This window comes from Nannobrachium achirus (assembly GCF_963921795.1).
Source record: "Nannobrachium achirus genome assembly, chromosome: 16".
Lineage (NCBI taxonomy): Eukaryota > Metazoa > Chordata > Actinopteri > Myctophiformes > Myctophidae > Nannobrachium > Nannobrachium achirus.
The window spans coordinates 23,582,007-23,596,955 of NC_137823.1; the positions used below are offsets into that span (position 1 = coordinate 23,582,007).

Consider the following 14,949-nt stretch of genomic DNA (forward strand, 5'->3'; position numbering starts at 1 on the left):
TACAAGCTCACAGCGAGTAACTTCGCGCCACATTGTGAGCTTGTAGATCGGCTGCCTATCATTAGGCTACTTCTTAAACAATTGTTTTCTAATTTATGGAATGTCTTAGATTTTCTTTGTTTTATTAATGAAATTACTTAGAAAAACCATTGCTTTATTTAATCATGAAAAAAATATTTATTTTGAAAATGTTTTGAAACAACAATAATTAAAAACTAAAGGGACCCAGAAAAATATGTCTGCAACCCAGAAATGGGTCCCGACCCAGTGTTTGGGAAACAGTAGGTGGCTGCCTCATCTGGACTGCACTACATCAATCTCACCAGCAGATGGCAATCATTCTGAAGCTTCGATGAAATGAAACGAACTGCTTCTGGGTCATAGGTTGTCAACCGTTGTAAACACTGATCCTGACGTTATTGTTGTACTCGTAATGCTTCAGCTTGTATGAAGAAGTTTAGTTGCGTGTCTTCATGTTTGTATAGGAAAACTGCAACGCAGAAAGAATGCCAGAGAACGAAGTGTTCTATTCGGAAACGATGTCCATTGTGGAGGTTGTTATTGAAGCTTCGCTTGATATGATCTGCCGGGGAGTAAAGCGCAAAGACAGCTGTAAGGTGCTAGGTGACAACTGGAAGGTGAGATTCAGTGATGGGAAAAGTACTCGCATGTTTTTACTTTAGTAAAAAGCATCAATACTGCAATGTAGACATGCTCTGTTACAAGTCCGGAATTCAACATTTACTTGAGTAAAAGTACAAAAGTATTGGTAATGTACCTTTATTTTATACTGACAGTTACAGCAGCTTGCAATGCAATGGGCCCATTGCATTGCAAGATGCTGTAACTGTCAGTATAAAGGTGTACATGATACACTGACTAAACAGTGTTTCTCAAACTTTTACATTTCAAGGTCTCCCCTTAGAGTTACAGACTTGCATGCGTTGGGGCTTTTAAGCCGTGACATCATTTTGTAGGCAGAGGAGAATTCTGCCCCCAGAGCATTTTCTGTCCCTCGCTATTTCAACAGATCCGAGACAAAAATAACGACTAAAGTATAATTCTAACACTTTCCTTTCAACAACAAAGAGAAGAAAAATGTGTAAATAGTAAAAATAGTAAAAAGATTCACGGAAACTGGGGGCAGAAATTCACTTCTGCCTACAAAATGATGTCATACTTAACAGCCCCCATCGAAAGCCTTAAAGGAGTAGTTCACCCCCAAAATGACTTTTTTTCTATTGATTACTCATGCCATGGAGAGTAGAGTTCAATAATGTTTTTTTGGTTTTTGTCACATTCCTAAGAAAAAAATTCGATTCAAGTAAATTTACCCCCATTGATTCCGGATGGGGTTTCGAAACGGGTCCCCATCCGGAACTAATGGGGGTAAATTTATTGTTATCACATTTTTGTCTTAGGAATGCGACAAAAAACTAAAAATATTATTGAACTCTAGTCTCCATGGCGTGACTAATCAATAGAAAAAAAAAGTCATTTTGGGGGTGAACTACTCCTTAAAAGGAATGTAAATCCCTAACTTAATTTAAAAACTCTGAAAAGTCACTTACAGGCGGCTGCTACTTGAAACTGGCAAAAGACAAAGCCCATACTGTAAATACTGTTAATTTATTTTTCCTTTATTTTCGTATCTTCTGTTTTACGACTGCTTTTCCTATTCATGGGTTGCATTTGTAGTCCTACACCAGTCATGATGAGGACCAACACAGGTGTTCTGATTGGCGTAGATTCTACGCCAATCAGAACACCCGTGTTCGCCAATATGACACACCCGGAATAGGTAAGCTAGGGTTTGTGTGGTTAATGTTATGTAACATGAATAAACCATTCGTAAGTAACAAACATTTCTTTGCTCTTTCCATTCCCAGGTCCAACATGCCAGCGTCATCCGCTCGATGGCGACCGAGGCGACGCGAAAGATCGACAACCTCTTCACCCAGCTGTCTTCGCCCCTGCTGAGGGAGAACGAGACGCTGCGGACGAGGCTGAAGGACGAGGCAGAGAAGGTGGCGGTCGGCACGACGTGGCGAGAGAACGTGCTCAAAGGCATCCCGGTCCTGTTCGAAGACACCGGCTTGGTCTTTCAGCTGACGCCACTGGGCAAGCTTCAGGGCAATCTGCCGCTGCATGCCAAAGTATTGCCCACAGTGGTGCAACTGCCAACGGCATCGGCACTGCCCAAGGTCGCGCCCACTGCAGCAGCACGGGCACCTCCGGTAAAGCGCAATGGACGTGTTACTGGTGAGCTTCCTCACATAGCACTGATACATTTTAGAAAGTAGCCTAGTAATCGATTATAAAAAATATACTTTGTGTATGTGTATATATATATATATATATATATATATATATATATATATATATATATACCGGTATATTAAATAAATCTATAATCACCACCATCATACTACAAATTAGGATTTAAAGTGGTAATGCCACGCAAAGATGTAAATCAGGCAAATGAGTTAATGTATTATTATTAAGTGAAAGTCTGGAATTCAAAATATACTTGTGTAAAAAGTATTGGTATCATCAAACTGTACTTCAAGTTACTTCAAGTTTTAAAATTATTAAAAAGAGCAGATCTACTAAATTGTAAATCTAAATCTAATTCTAAATCTAAATCTCTTCCTCCCACACTCATTTCCATGCACAGAAGAGAAGAAAGTGGTGAATCCTGCAGCCAAGACTTCAGTCAGTAAAAGAGGTAATAATTCTGAATCATGCCAGTCTAAATTGATCAGATCCACTTAGGGTGTACTTTTTCATGTTGAGGACCCCCCCAAATTGAAATGTATGTGGCTGCCATTGAAAAGAGTTGCCAGGAATCCCCCAGAAGAGAACATTTGTCTTTTTTAGAAAATAGCAGATCTACAAGCTCACGACACATTGCATGGTGACGTGTTGTGAGCTTGTAGTTTGGCTATTGTATAATAAGACAACAAATTGAACTTAAGTGTTTACACGCCCATTCATAAAGGTATATATCTATTCATCCATCCCATCTGGAGTCCATCCAAGATGCAAGATCCATCCAAGCCATCTGGCCTTTTTTTAACCCATTTACTGTAGGCCTAACCTATCGAATAGGGCTAAATCAGAAATTAGCCTACAAAACAAATATGTTGCTACATACTGTACATGTACTGTAAGCCCCTCCCAAACAGCAACATGTGTTCCCGGCCTGAATGGGTTAAAGCATGTGGCATCCTCCCATAAAGCATATTGATTGCTACACCGCGGCGTGGATGTAACATACTAAAGTTCGAATAATGTACTTGTGTGATTATGATGACTATATTCTATCACATGTTCAGTTCTTGTCCCTGTGTTTCTTATCATATTCATATGATATGATATGTAATCAATTTCTTTACCTTTTCCTTTGAACCACCCAGACAATGATGGATTTGAGGTGAATTCTGAAACCAACTCTGTGACACAACCTGGCGGCGAATCACCTTCACTCAATGGAGGTGAGTGTATGCTAAAGTCATCAGAGAAGCAGGTCGCACAGTACCACCAACCACTCAAACCCAGGGGTGTGTTCTAGTTTATTTCCTGGAGGAATACGATAATCATTCCCTGCACGACACAGGTGTGGTCGTGGTCAAACGCTAAGGGACTCTCAGCACACATCCACTTTATAAAAGCCTTGCCAGAATTAAATCCCAATCACAGTGTAATACCTAACTGCAGACACAAATTGATTTGCATTTGTTGCTCTGTACATGTTAATACAGACGCAGTTGGCGTGCTCAACCTCTCCCAACCACACCACCAGCCTTCAACTCATATTAAACAAAGAAATGGAGATTACAGTACTATGACCTGTATCAAAGTAAAAACAGAACAGCTGTTACAGGGTTTTTTCAGATGTGAATTCAAGGAAGTCCTAAATTACAAAATCTGCTCACTCCTCGTGCATTGGAGGAAGCATGAGCTCAGTTCGGGGCTCTCCCCAGGTTGGCCGGATTACAGTTTTGGCATTTGGCACTGGGGGAAAAATGGGTTACAAAATCATGGGATTTCTTTTTAAAGGGTATACAAAAAAGGAAAAACATTGTCAATAGTTGCAACCTTACTTCAGTTAACCACAAATCATTTTCACAGTTTTGGTAATAAATCCTTTTTTTACTCCTCTCACCCATAGGCCTCAATGATGTGGGCAACCCAAGCACCAGGCCAGAAGCCAATGAAACTGACAGGCAAACTGCACAGAGTTCCACAAAGAAGCCGAACCGTTACGTATGTGAGGTCTGTGACAAGAGCTTCAAAGGACAGTGTTATTTGAAGCAGCACATGATCATTCACGACGAACAGAAGAGGTTTGCCTGCGAACAGTGCCCAAAACGCTTCAAGAAGTCAAAAGCTTTCGAGCGGCACGTGTTGCGCCATGAAGAAAAGAAGCTTGAAGAAAAGAAGCCTGAAGAGCCCGTCAAGTGCCCTCTCTGCGAGAAGGTTTTCAAATCCAAAGATCTTTTGAGAAGTCATCGGCTCGTGCATTCAGAGGCAAGGCCTTTCAAGTGCTTAACCTGCGGAAAGGGCTTCAAAACGAAACGCTGTTTAAATTTGCACGAGGGTGTTCATTCTGCTGAGAAGCCACATCAATGCATGCAGTGCGGAGAGAGTTTCAAACGTGCTTTCTCACTGAAGTGCCATAAGAGCATCCATACCGGCTTGTTTCCGTACAAATGCACCGTGTGCGGTAAGGATTTCCGTGCAAAGAAAACACTGAAGGACCATCAGAAAGTGCATTCAGGGAAGGTGTTTACTTGCGAGGAGTGTGGAGCCACCTTCACCCTCGCAAACAACCTAAAGAGGCACATGCGTTTTCACACGGGCGAGAAGCCCTACAAATGCAAGGTTTGCGGCGAGGGTTTCAGGCAAGGAGAAAAGCTGAAGTTCCACATGCTCGTCCACGGCGCCTCCAAGCCCTTCATGTGCGACCTGTGCGGGAAGACCTTCCTCTACAACTGCGCGCTGAAGAAACACGTGCAGTCGCAACACGAGGACGGCGACGACGGACTCGTCGGTGGCGCCGGGCGGGGAAGGTTCCCGTACAGACAGCGAGGGAGACACGCGCGCGAGCGAGGGAACCGCCGGGTGATATACCGCACGGACAGGACGATCGAAGACGTGACGCTGTACAGCTGCAACATATGCCGGCGGGGCTTCCGCACGGCCTTCGTGTTGGAACAGCACGAGAAGAGGCACCACAGGGACCCGAAGCCGTACACCTGCGGCGAGTGCGGCAAGTCTTTCTTCTACAAAAACACCTACGAGTACCACCAGAGAACCCACACCGGCGAGCGGCCCTTTGTGTGCGGCGAGTGCGGGAAGAGCTTCATCACCCAGCAGTCGCTGAAGACCCACAGCTTGTTGCACTCCGGAGAGAAGCCCCACAAGTGCGAACAGTGCGGCAAGACGTTCCGGTTCTACACGAACTTCATCAGACACCTGCGCATCCACACGGGAGAAAAGCCGTACGAGTGCGAGGTGTGCGGCATGCGTTTCAACCAGATGGTTCACGTCAAGTCTCACATGCAGATTCACACCGGGGACAAGCTGTATAACTGTGCCCAGTGCGGACGGGGGTTCTCGGACTCGAGGCAGTTCAAGAAACACATTTGCAGAAATGGTTAAGCCCTCTTATCATAGTCCGAGGTGAAGAGCTATCACCTCAACTTTTAGGTGATAAGCTTTCACCTAAAAATGAGATGGCCATCATAGTCACTGACTCATGGTGAAGTCCTATCACCGCGCCTCTGTGCCTCTGAAAACAGGTCGACCAATCAGTGAACGGGGTGATGGAGAGATTGTCTGATAGGAAAAACAGAGGAGATGTGTTGGGGTTCGTGCGGGTAATGATGTAATGTTGTAGTTTTCTGACTTAAAAAGACTACACCACGGTGATAAACCAACCATCAGCGCGGAGTACACTCTGATTGGGGCTTTAGAAACTAGGGCTGTCACGATTGTGTCATTTTACGTGACGATTGTCACTCGAATAATTGCGATTAACGATTTAATTGTGTTTCTGTCGTTGACAATTACATTCCTGTTTGGCTTGTAGGCTTTGAAGTTGCACATGGCAGGTATGACACAAGCTAAATATACCAAGAAATGACTTACATATTTGACAACTTTATACTTGAAAAAGAACATTGATAGTGGAAATAGCTGATCTACAAGCTCACAACGTGTTGCGATGCGGCGTGTTGTGAGCTTGTAGATCTGCTATTTCCACTATTCTTTTAAAATGTTTGAAAACGACAAAATAATTGCGATTATATCAAATAATTGCGATTAGACCATTATGTAATAATTGTGACAGCCCTATTAGAAACCCTTTGGAAAGAAGTTTTTTACAGACCCCCTCCCTCAGGAGTCTGGACATGATCCCTTATTTCTCTCTACTACACAACAAATAGCGATTGTGCAAGACTTTGACATCTTTATTAAGATACTGTATACATGTACAATACATAAACCTTTATCAAAATGTAAAACACAATAAAGCTGATGGCTTATTGCCATTGTAGTCCTTTAGGGTGTAATGCATGTGTAAACAACGTACTGATGAACAAATGACTGAATGCTTGTGAGTGATAAAGCGCAAGGGGTGCACATTGAAAATCTCTGTAGGTGCTTACCACACTAGGAGAGAGGGGGAAATAATACAATACATTAATACATTTAAAGCAGCATTATGTAACTGTTTAACAACCATATAGCATATTATGTCCCACACAATTATAACATTACATGTTTAAGCAATAACAATCATCGACATCTTACCATAAATGTATAAACTCAGGGGGGTCCCTGCTAGGGGCTTGACTATTACTATGTATCCACAACTTTCCAACATCCCATCGTGCATTGTGCAGAAGTTGCACGGAGCTTCCTGCGCCACAGCCGAGTGTGATCTTCAAGCTCACAACGGTTGAATCTGCGACGCGACGTGAGCTTGTATGTCTGCTATTTACCGGAAGTGTCCTACACATAATGCTCCAGTAAATGTTTGCGGAAACGGGTGGATAGAGGAGAAAATTAGTTTCATCCTGGTGTTTTCCACAGCAGACCTGACCGGCAATGGCTGCAGAGGCTCCTGGGTAATGAAGTCAAACAAAGACTTTAGCTGCCATGTTATTTGTGTCCAAAGTGGTCACTGATGTCCCGAACTGCATAGTGCTGCTTTAAATAAACAACTCAAAACACATATGATCTGGACCAATCCAACTCTGTAATTAATCCCAGCTTCGACCCCTTCTCATACTGCTCTTTACTGAAATAATTTGAACAAAACAATGCTATTTAAGAGACTGGGATATAGGAGTATATTGATTGATTGATTTAATACTTTAATAGTACACATAGTACAGTAATACACTTCATTTGTATAACACCTTTCATGAAGAAATGCAGCCCAAAGACAGTGCTTTTCAGGGAAAGAAGAATTGGTATGCATGATTAACAGTGGTACAATAATGGTGATAAATGGATGACAAAAAAGCCCTAAGGGCTTGTTTCCATTGTTGGCTTCGTTTATTACTATTAGTAGTGCAAAGTAAATCATTAACAATTTGTATTAAGTATTATTTATAGCTGCTTTAATGATGTGAACTAATATCACACTACATATGACTTTCCAGTAGGTGGCGGTATGCACCTTTAAAGCAATGGTTGTGACTTGTGACCCATAAAACTCATCATTATCCATGCATTGTCAGTAGTAGCTGAACTATGAGCTGAACTCCCTGAAAAAATATTATCCAACTGTTGAGTAAAATTATGCTTTTCTTTCATAGCAGCAGACAGAGGGGTGAACATTATGTGTTTGAAGGACATGTCCAGGTTGACAAAGTGTCTCAGGAGTCAGAAGCAGGTAAAAAACGCTTAATGAAGCCTACAGGTGCATTATACTAAAAGTGAAGCAGCAACATCAAGCAGGCACTACAACCACAAGACAACACCATTAATGATGAACACTGTTCCTGTAAACCAGGGTAGGTCTTTAGTCACTGTTACAATCTTTAAAAAGAAAAGGCTGCTTGAGTAGGCTATGTACTAGGGGAGACAGGAGCTTACAGGACACCACTGTACTCGGGAACACTCAGGGGTTGGTTGGTAATAAGTTGAAGGGAACTTCAGCTGTTTTGGTCAGTGGTGGCCATTCACTTCCCTGTGCAGATGTATCTGTATGTGCTGCTGTACAGACGAGTAATATTGCTGCCCATTGGTAGGCCAAAAATATCCAGGAAAGAAGACGGCTATCATGTATGATGATATTCTAATGTAAAATCGAATGTTCTATGACCGACACTTTGCTTCTTCCAATTGAGGGAATATTACATTTTCCAATATGTGACTTTGTGTGTATGTCCATGTGCATGTACGTCCCTATCTGTATTATTGTGATTGGACAATAAATGAGTTGACATCATGCAGGTCTATACATCATCATCATACACACTACTAGCTACTACTATACACACTACTCAAGCCCACATTTCTTCAGGAACAGTAAGTGACACAAAGGCCTTAAAAACAAGGCTCCAAACACCTCAAAATAAACTGTTAAGGCTACTGCTCAACCTTCCATTTCAGACTCCTCTTAACCTGTGTGAAGTAAGCACCATTCATTTCACACAGGTGTTATTTTTTATGTAAATGTCATCATGTCTAATGTCGTTTCAGTTAGAATGTAGATGGTGATGTTGATTTATGAGTGACATTATAGTCTTGTGCTTGTTGATGTGTCAAGGCACCCCTAAGAGATTTGTTTTGGGGCTTTTATGCCTTTATTGATAGGACAGCAGACTGACAGGAAATGGGGAGTGCAGTGGTGTCAGTTCAGAAAAAGCTAAGGTATGGCAACAAGACTAGTGTCTTGCAACAGGCATGATACATTTATTTTAAGAAGTACATTTTATTCCCCCCCCCCCCCACCTGTGCAGCTGACCTGCGGAACCTGGGAATTCTGTCAAGATGGGTAGAATAAAAGTGTGGAGAATATCATTATAATACCTTGTTAAAGTGACCATTTTGTAACATTTTGCATTTGTAGTTATTTTACTGTAATTTAACATAATAACCAGCACAGATTGACAAAGAGACATTCATAGATTTATATTTAAAAGTAACTTTTATTTCCCCCCCCCTGGACCCAGGGTATGGCAGCTGCATACCCCTGCCATACCCAATTGACGCCCCTGGGGGAGTGACACGCTGCAAAGGTTGGTCGGGATCGGGAATCGAACCAGCGACATGCTGTCAGGCTACACTTAGCCTATGAGGTATGTGCCTGGACCGGTAGGCCAGCGGGCGCACCCCTATTTTCTAGTCTGACGATTCTGAAAGTAATTGCGTCAATGCATCATACGTCATTATTTAGAGAATTATCTCTAATAAGTTGACATTTTGAATGTCTGGTCAAGTAACCGACGGGATAGAATTGAGTCAGTCGGGTCTTTGGTCAAAGTGATCCTTTGACCAAAGCCCCCATTAAATTATGAAAAAAAAACATAAAAATGTGAAACATGGAATTAGAAAGAGAGAGAGAGATAGTATGTGTGTGTGCGTGTGTGTGTGCGTGTGCGTGTGTGTGTGTGTGTGTTCCAAAATCTGAACGTGTATATAAAAAAACATCCAGTGAAACTCTCTGCACAACCCATGCATTGCATGCTGCTGAGTGACTGATGTAGTAGTTGAATCAACACACACAAACATAAGATGCTGCATTCAAGTTCAGGAGAGTTTGGACCAAGCAATTCCCTTGGATGCTGCCTTCAGGTATGGCATGGAAAGGGGGGCATTTTAATTTGTTTCCACCATAGTAAAAACTGCATTCATGGTCTGGAGAGGGCCCTTTACAGACGGATAAGAGGGCGGGGGCTCAATCCCCCTTTGATATCTACAGTATGTGTGCACGGCACGTATGCACACTTGCATGCACGTCGCACACACACACAAACCTCTTGATTAAAACATGCTCCTCCTTTTTAATATGAATTCTTCTGTAATGTTTAATGATGGACAGTTGTTAGAGTTGTATATTTTTAGAGAGATCATGATTCACGAAGCTACAGGAAAACAGTGGTCACTCCTAGCTTCTGTTAGTTGATATTTAGAATTCCATCTCAGACAAAACGTGTTAAACCACACAGCCTAGTAAAGGAGAAGTGTGTGTGTGTGTGTGTGTGTGTGTGTGTGTGTGTGTGTGTGTGTGTGTGTGTGTGTGTGTGTGTGTGTGTGTGTGTGTGTGTGTGTGTGTGTGTGTGTGTGTGTGTGTGTGTGGTTTATTTTAATTGGTGCGTGCGAGTGTGAGTTGTCATATGCAATATAACCGTACGGTTTAAGGCGGTGAGAATACAGTATATTCAAGTGTTGTGAAGAGCTGGTACAAATAGCTGCAAGAAGTTGGAGTCACAAAGGTTCAAATGGCTGTGGCTGAGCATTATGGAAACATTGAGCTCAGAGAGGAAGATCAAGTTATCTATGAAAATCAGACCACCATTGCAGCAAGAAAAATTCATGCAGAAATGTCTGTAGATGGACGTCTGCAAAAGAAAGACGATGCGGTCTATGATACAGTCTATGATGATCTTCAGACCAAGGAGGAGTATGATCTACAGAAGATGCTGCAGTCTGGTAAGATAACTGTTACTAAAAATGAATAAACCAACAAAATAATACTTTCCTGACTGATCTCACTCCTTATTTTTTCCACTGTGTGTTTCTGCATATATACAGTGTGTGTGTGTGTGTGTGTGTGTGTGTGTGTGTGTGTGTGTGTGTGTGTGTGTGTGTGTGTGTGTGTGTGTGTGTGTGTGTGTGTGTGTGTGTGTGTGTGTGTGTGTGTGCGCGCGCGCTGAGTAGGGATAGCAGAGCCTGAACGGCAAGATAAAATAATATTCACACTTTGATAAATAATGTTTTGTGGAGTTATCTGAATGAGCTCAGTAATTTTAAGTAGCTAGCAGGGGAGGGTGATAGTTCTCACTACACAGTAGGCTTTACTCCTACGGGCTGGGATGGCACCTACGGGCTGGGATGGCTCCGCGTCCTCCCGGTGGGGGCTCCTCACTGGCAGGTAAGCCAGAAGAATACATTACAACAGCAGTGACAACACACAGAAATGTGTGTGGGGCGGAATCAACTGGCATAAACCTAAGTTGGGAAGAAAAATGGGTAAAAATCAAAGTATTCGTTGCTGGAGTTACTGCTGCAAAAAACAGCTTGTGTCAAGGTGGAAACCTCCACCTTCTCTTAGTTCTGTTAGAAAATGAAAACTATCTTTTCTAAATGTTTTAGGGTTGGGAGTTTCAATTGCAAGAGCAAATGGGCCCAAAAGTTATTCTATTGATGCACTCATCATGGGTGCTGTATAAAAGGTCAAAGTGCACTTATAATTTGCTCAGACATTTAGTTTGGTTCATTATATTTTGTGGAATGTCATTTCAGTTGTAGTCATGGTGGAACCAACAGAAGAGTGGGGTTGTAGTAAGGGGTGAGTGGGTAGGGGAACGGGGTAAGGATGGGTTTGGGTAGCCCTGTGTACAAAGGGTTAGGGTTAGGGTTAGGGTTAGGAAATAAGTGACGGGACATGTACAGTAGGTGGGTGATTGTGGATGTAGGCTATATGTTCTGTACACATGCACAAGACAGGTGAGAAATATTCAAGATCAAGTCAATGGTTAATTTTCAAGTCTCTCATCCTTGTAATATGTTATGTGTGGTTGCATGTCTCCATTCCGACATGTCTCCATTTCGACACTAACCCTATACAGTACAGAGCGCCCCCCGTTATGGGTGCAGATATCAATGCTTTTCCAGACTTGACAAAGAAGGAGAGACAGAGAGAAGGAGACAGAGGAGAGATGAGGGACACTGAGAACAGTAGACAGATAGAGGAGTCATTCCTTTGATGTTTAAAAGTCGGATTGAGTTGAACTAAGACGGCTTGTATCTTCTTTTTGTCAAACAGAGAGAAGGTGTCACAGAGTTGTTGCTGTGTGTCTGGGGATGCTGTGTCTTCTGCTGATGGGTGGGAATATAGGCCAGGCCGTGTACTGTGAGTATTACATGTAACTAAACTACCACATCACTCACTCACTCAGGGAGTCTGTTGTCTGACATTTTCTTTTTTTTTTTTTTTTTTTTATAATCAAATTTTTTATTGAGTTTACACAAGAAAATGAGTGACAGAAAAGTATTAATATACATAATATGCAAACTGCAATAAAACAAATAAAGACAGCAAACGGAAACAATAACAAAAAGAAAAATACAAACAAACAAAAATACGGGCGGGCGAATAGCACAATACAATATCCATACAGTTATCCATACTTATCCATACACAGTCAATTATTCAAAGTGGTATCATCTCCACACACAAGGGGCAAATTAAAAGGTAAATTGAAGGAGTACAGCTGGGGCTTTCCAAACCAGGTCGTCACTTCCATTATAAATCAGTGTAGCTAGATCGTTGGGCAAATAGTTTATTAGCGGCTGCCAAATATTTAGAAAATCATCTTCCTTCTCTTTTAGTTTGGCACTGAGTCTTTCCATTGGTAGCACTCTGTATATTTCTCTGTACCATTGAGTCACTGATGGAGGTTTCTCCTGTATCCAGTTGAATAGAATGCATTTTCTAGCCAAACAAAGCAGCTTGTTAAGTAACTTAGCTCTTCTAGGGTCTAAAACCCCAGAATTTGATGGCAGCCCCAATAAAAATTGCCCAGGATCTTTACATATTTTAAACTTCATAATTGAACTCAGTTCTCTTGCAACACGAGACCAAAACCTTGAAATTTTGGGACACTCCCAGAAACAATGTATATAGGTACCCACCCCAGTTTTGCATTTAATGCACAGAGGAGACCTGCTGGGATCAATTCTGTTAAGGAATTGGGGCGTTCTGTGCTGTCTGTGGAGTATCCTATACTGCATCTCTTTGAATCTGTTGCTTATAAAAGTAGAGTGAGAAGATTGGATGCAATCAGACCACAGTTCCTTATCATACTCTGTTTGGAAGTCACTTTCCCATCTCTCCACTACCTTATCTATATTTTGTTTGTTGAAACTCAAAAAAGTATCATAGAAATATGAAATCAGACCCTTCTTCATCTTATAAAACATAATAGATTCCTCCAACGGACCACGAAGAGGCTTGTCTCTAGGCAATTTAATGTCGGTATTAATATAATGGCGCACCTGAAAATAGGCAAAACGATCCACCCATGGGACTCCAAATGAGTTCTTAATCATTTCAAATGACATGAGAACACCATTGTCAAACAGATCCCCTATAACTCTAATACCCTTATTGTACCAAGATCTGAAAACTCCACTCATGACCCCTGGGAGAAAATGTCTATTACCTATAAGTGGTGTCAAGTATGAGGACGTGTTCTTCCTATCTGTAACATTAATAATATTCTTCCATATTTTGATCGAATTGGAGAGTATTGGGCTATCAGAAGATTTAAAGTGTACTTTTTGTATATCCGTGAGTTCTGCTAATAGAACATATGGGGCACATTCCCAACTCTCAAGGGGTTCTGTCCCACCATTAAGGAAATCATGTACCCACTCATGAATAGTACGACAGTGGCAGGCCCAGTTATAATATAATAGATTTGGCAGTGCCAAACCTCCCCTATCCTTAGGTAGTTGTAGTATCCTCATACTCAACCTTGGTTTTTTGCCATGCCATATAAATTTAGAAAAGTCCCTTTCTATTTCCCTGATTACTTTCTTGGTAAGATAAAGAGGTAACATTTGCATAGGATACAAAAGCCGAGGTAATACATTCATCTTGATTAGATTTATCCTGCCCATCCATGAAACCGGTAGGTCAAACCATCTTGTGAGATCATTTCTGACATTCTGTAGCACACTAGAAAAGTTTAAACGTAGGACTTCCTTAACATTTGGAGTGATGCAAATACCCAAATATGTAAACCCTGAAGGGGACCAAGAGAATGGGAAGTTAGGCCTACATGGTGTGGTAACACTGCCCCCCAGTGGCATAGCAACAGATTTGTCATAATTTATCCTATATCCTGAAAAAGTTCCAAAATTGTTAATAACTGACATTATGGCTGGGATCGATTCTGATGGGTTGGTTACAAATAATAATACATCATCGGCATACAATAATATTTTATGAATGGTCGACCCTAATTGAATTCCTGATATATTATTATGACTTCTAATCGCCTCCGCCAAAGGCTCTATGGCTAAATTAAAAATTAGGGGTGAAATTGGATCTCCCTGCCTGACCGATCTGCCTAAACTGAACTCCGGGGAAAGCATGCCGTTGACCAGTACGCTCGCCCTCGGAGAATGTCTGACATTTTCTAACTGTGACAACTATAAAAGCCACCAATGTATTAAGCAAAAACTTCTTGTGACTTATTTTTTGGTTGAATTATTGTTGCTTCTTTTCTAGGGACCAAACAAACCCTAGAGGAAAATGGTGAGGTTACAAACCTTTTTAATACATTATGTGTATTGTTATTGATATGTTAATTATTACTCTACAGTTGGAATTGATTATCAATGTATTGAAAATTAGTAATTAAAACACCTGTTTGATATTTAGGCAAATCATGTCCCAGTGGATGGATACATTTCGGTAGCAGCTGTTATAACATATCTACTGAAAAGACAACCTGGGAGGAGAGTAGAAAACAATGTCAGGAGACAGGAGCAGATCTGGTGGTCATAGACAGTCAAGAAGAACAGGTCAGTGTTTGTGTGAGAACAGGTCAGTGTTTGTGTGTGTGCGTGCGTGCGTGCGGGTGTGCGTGTGTGCGTAGCCTGCCTGCCTGCCTGCCCATTAGACACATAGATTTATGTGTTTCATGATTTTAAGTGCTGAATGTCCAGTATTAAAGAACATTTATTATGGTT

General features: G+C 41.6%; 1 protein-coding gene across 1 annotated transcript; it reads left to right on the forward strand.

Moving 5' to 3' along the window:
* Nucleotides 1–530: 530 nt before the first annotated feature.
* On the forward strand, nt 531–5,841 carry LOC308301284 (uncharacterized protein). Its single transcript, XM_080745210.1, has 5 exons — nt 531–638; nt 1,890–2,262; nt 2,678–2,728; nt 3,420–3,497; nt 4,175–5,841. Exons 1-5 carry the CDS (start codon nt 540–542, stop codon nt 5,665–5,667), a joined length of 2,094 nt encoding a protein of 697 aa, XP_080601336.1. The 5' UTR covers nt 531–539; the 3' UTR covers nt 5,668–5,841.
* Nucleotides 5,842–14,949: the final 9,108 nt, after the last annotated feature.

Bases quoted from the DNA above. Each gene is read 5' to 3' on its own strand.
- LOC308301284 (XM_080745210.1), top strand. From the start codon at position 540: ATGTCCATTGTGGAGGTTGTTATTGAAGCTTCGCTTGATATGATCTGC. The intron at 639-1,889 runs GTGAGATTCAGT...TTCCATTCCCAG, and splicing joins TGCTAGGTGACAACTGGAAG to GTCCAACATGCCAGCGTCAT. The intron at 2,729-3,419 runs GTAATAATTCTG...TGAACCACCCAG, and splicing joins GACTTCAGTCAGTAAAAGAG to ACAATGATGGATTTGAGGTG.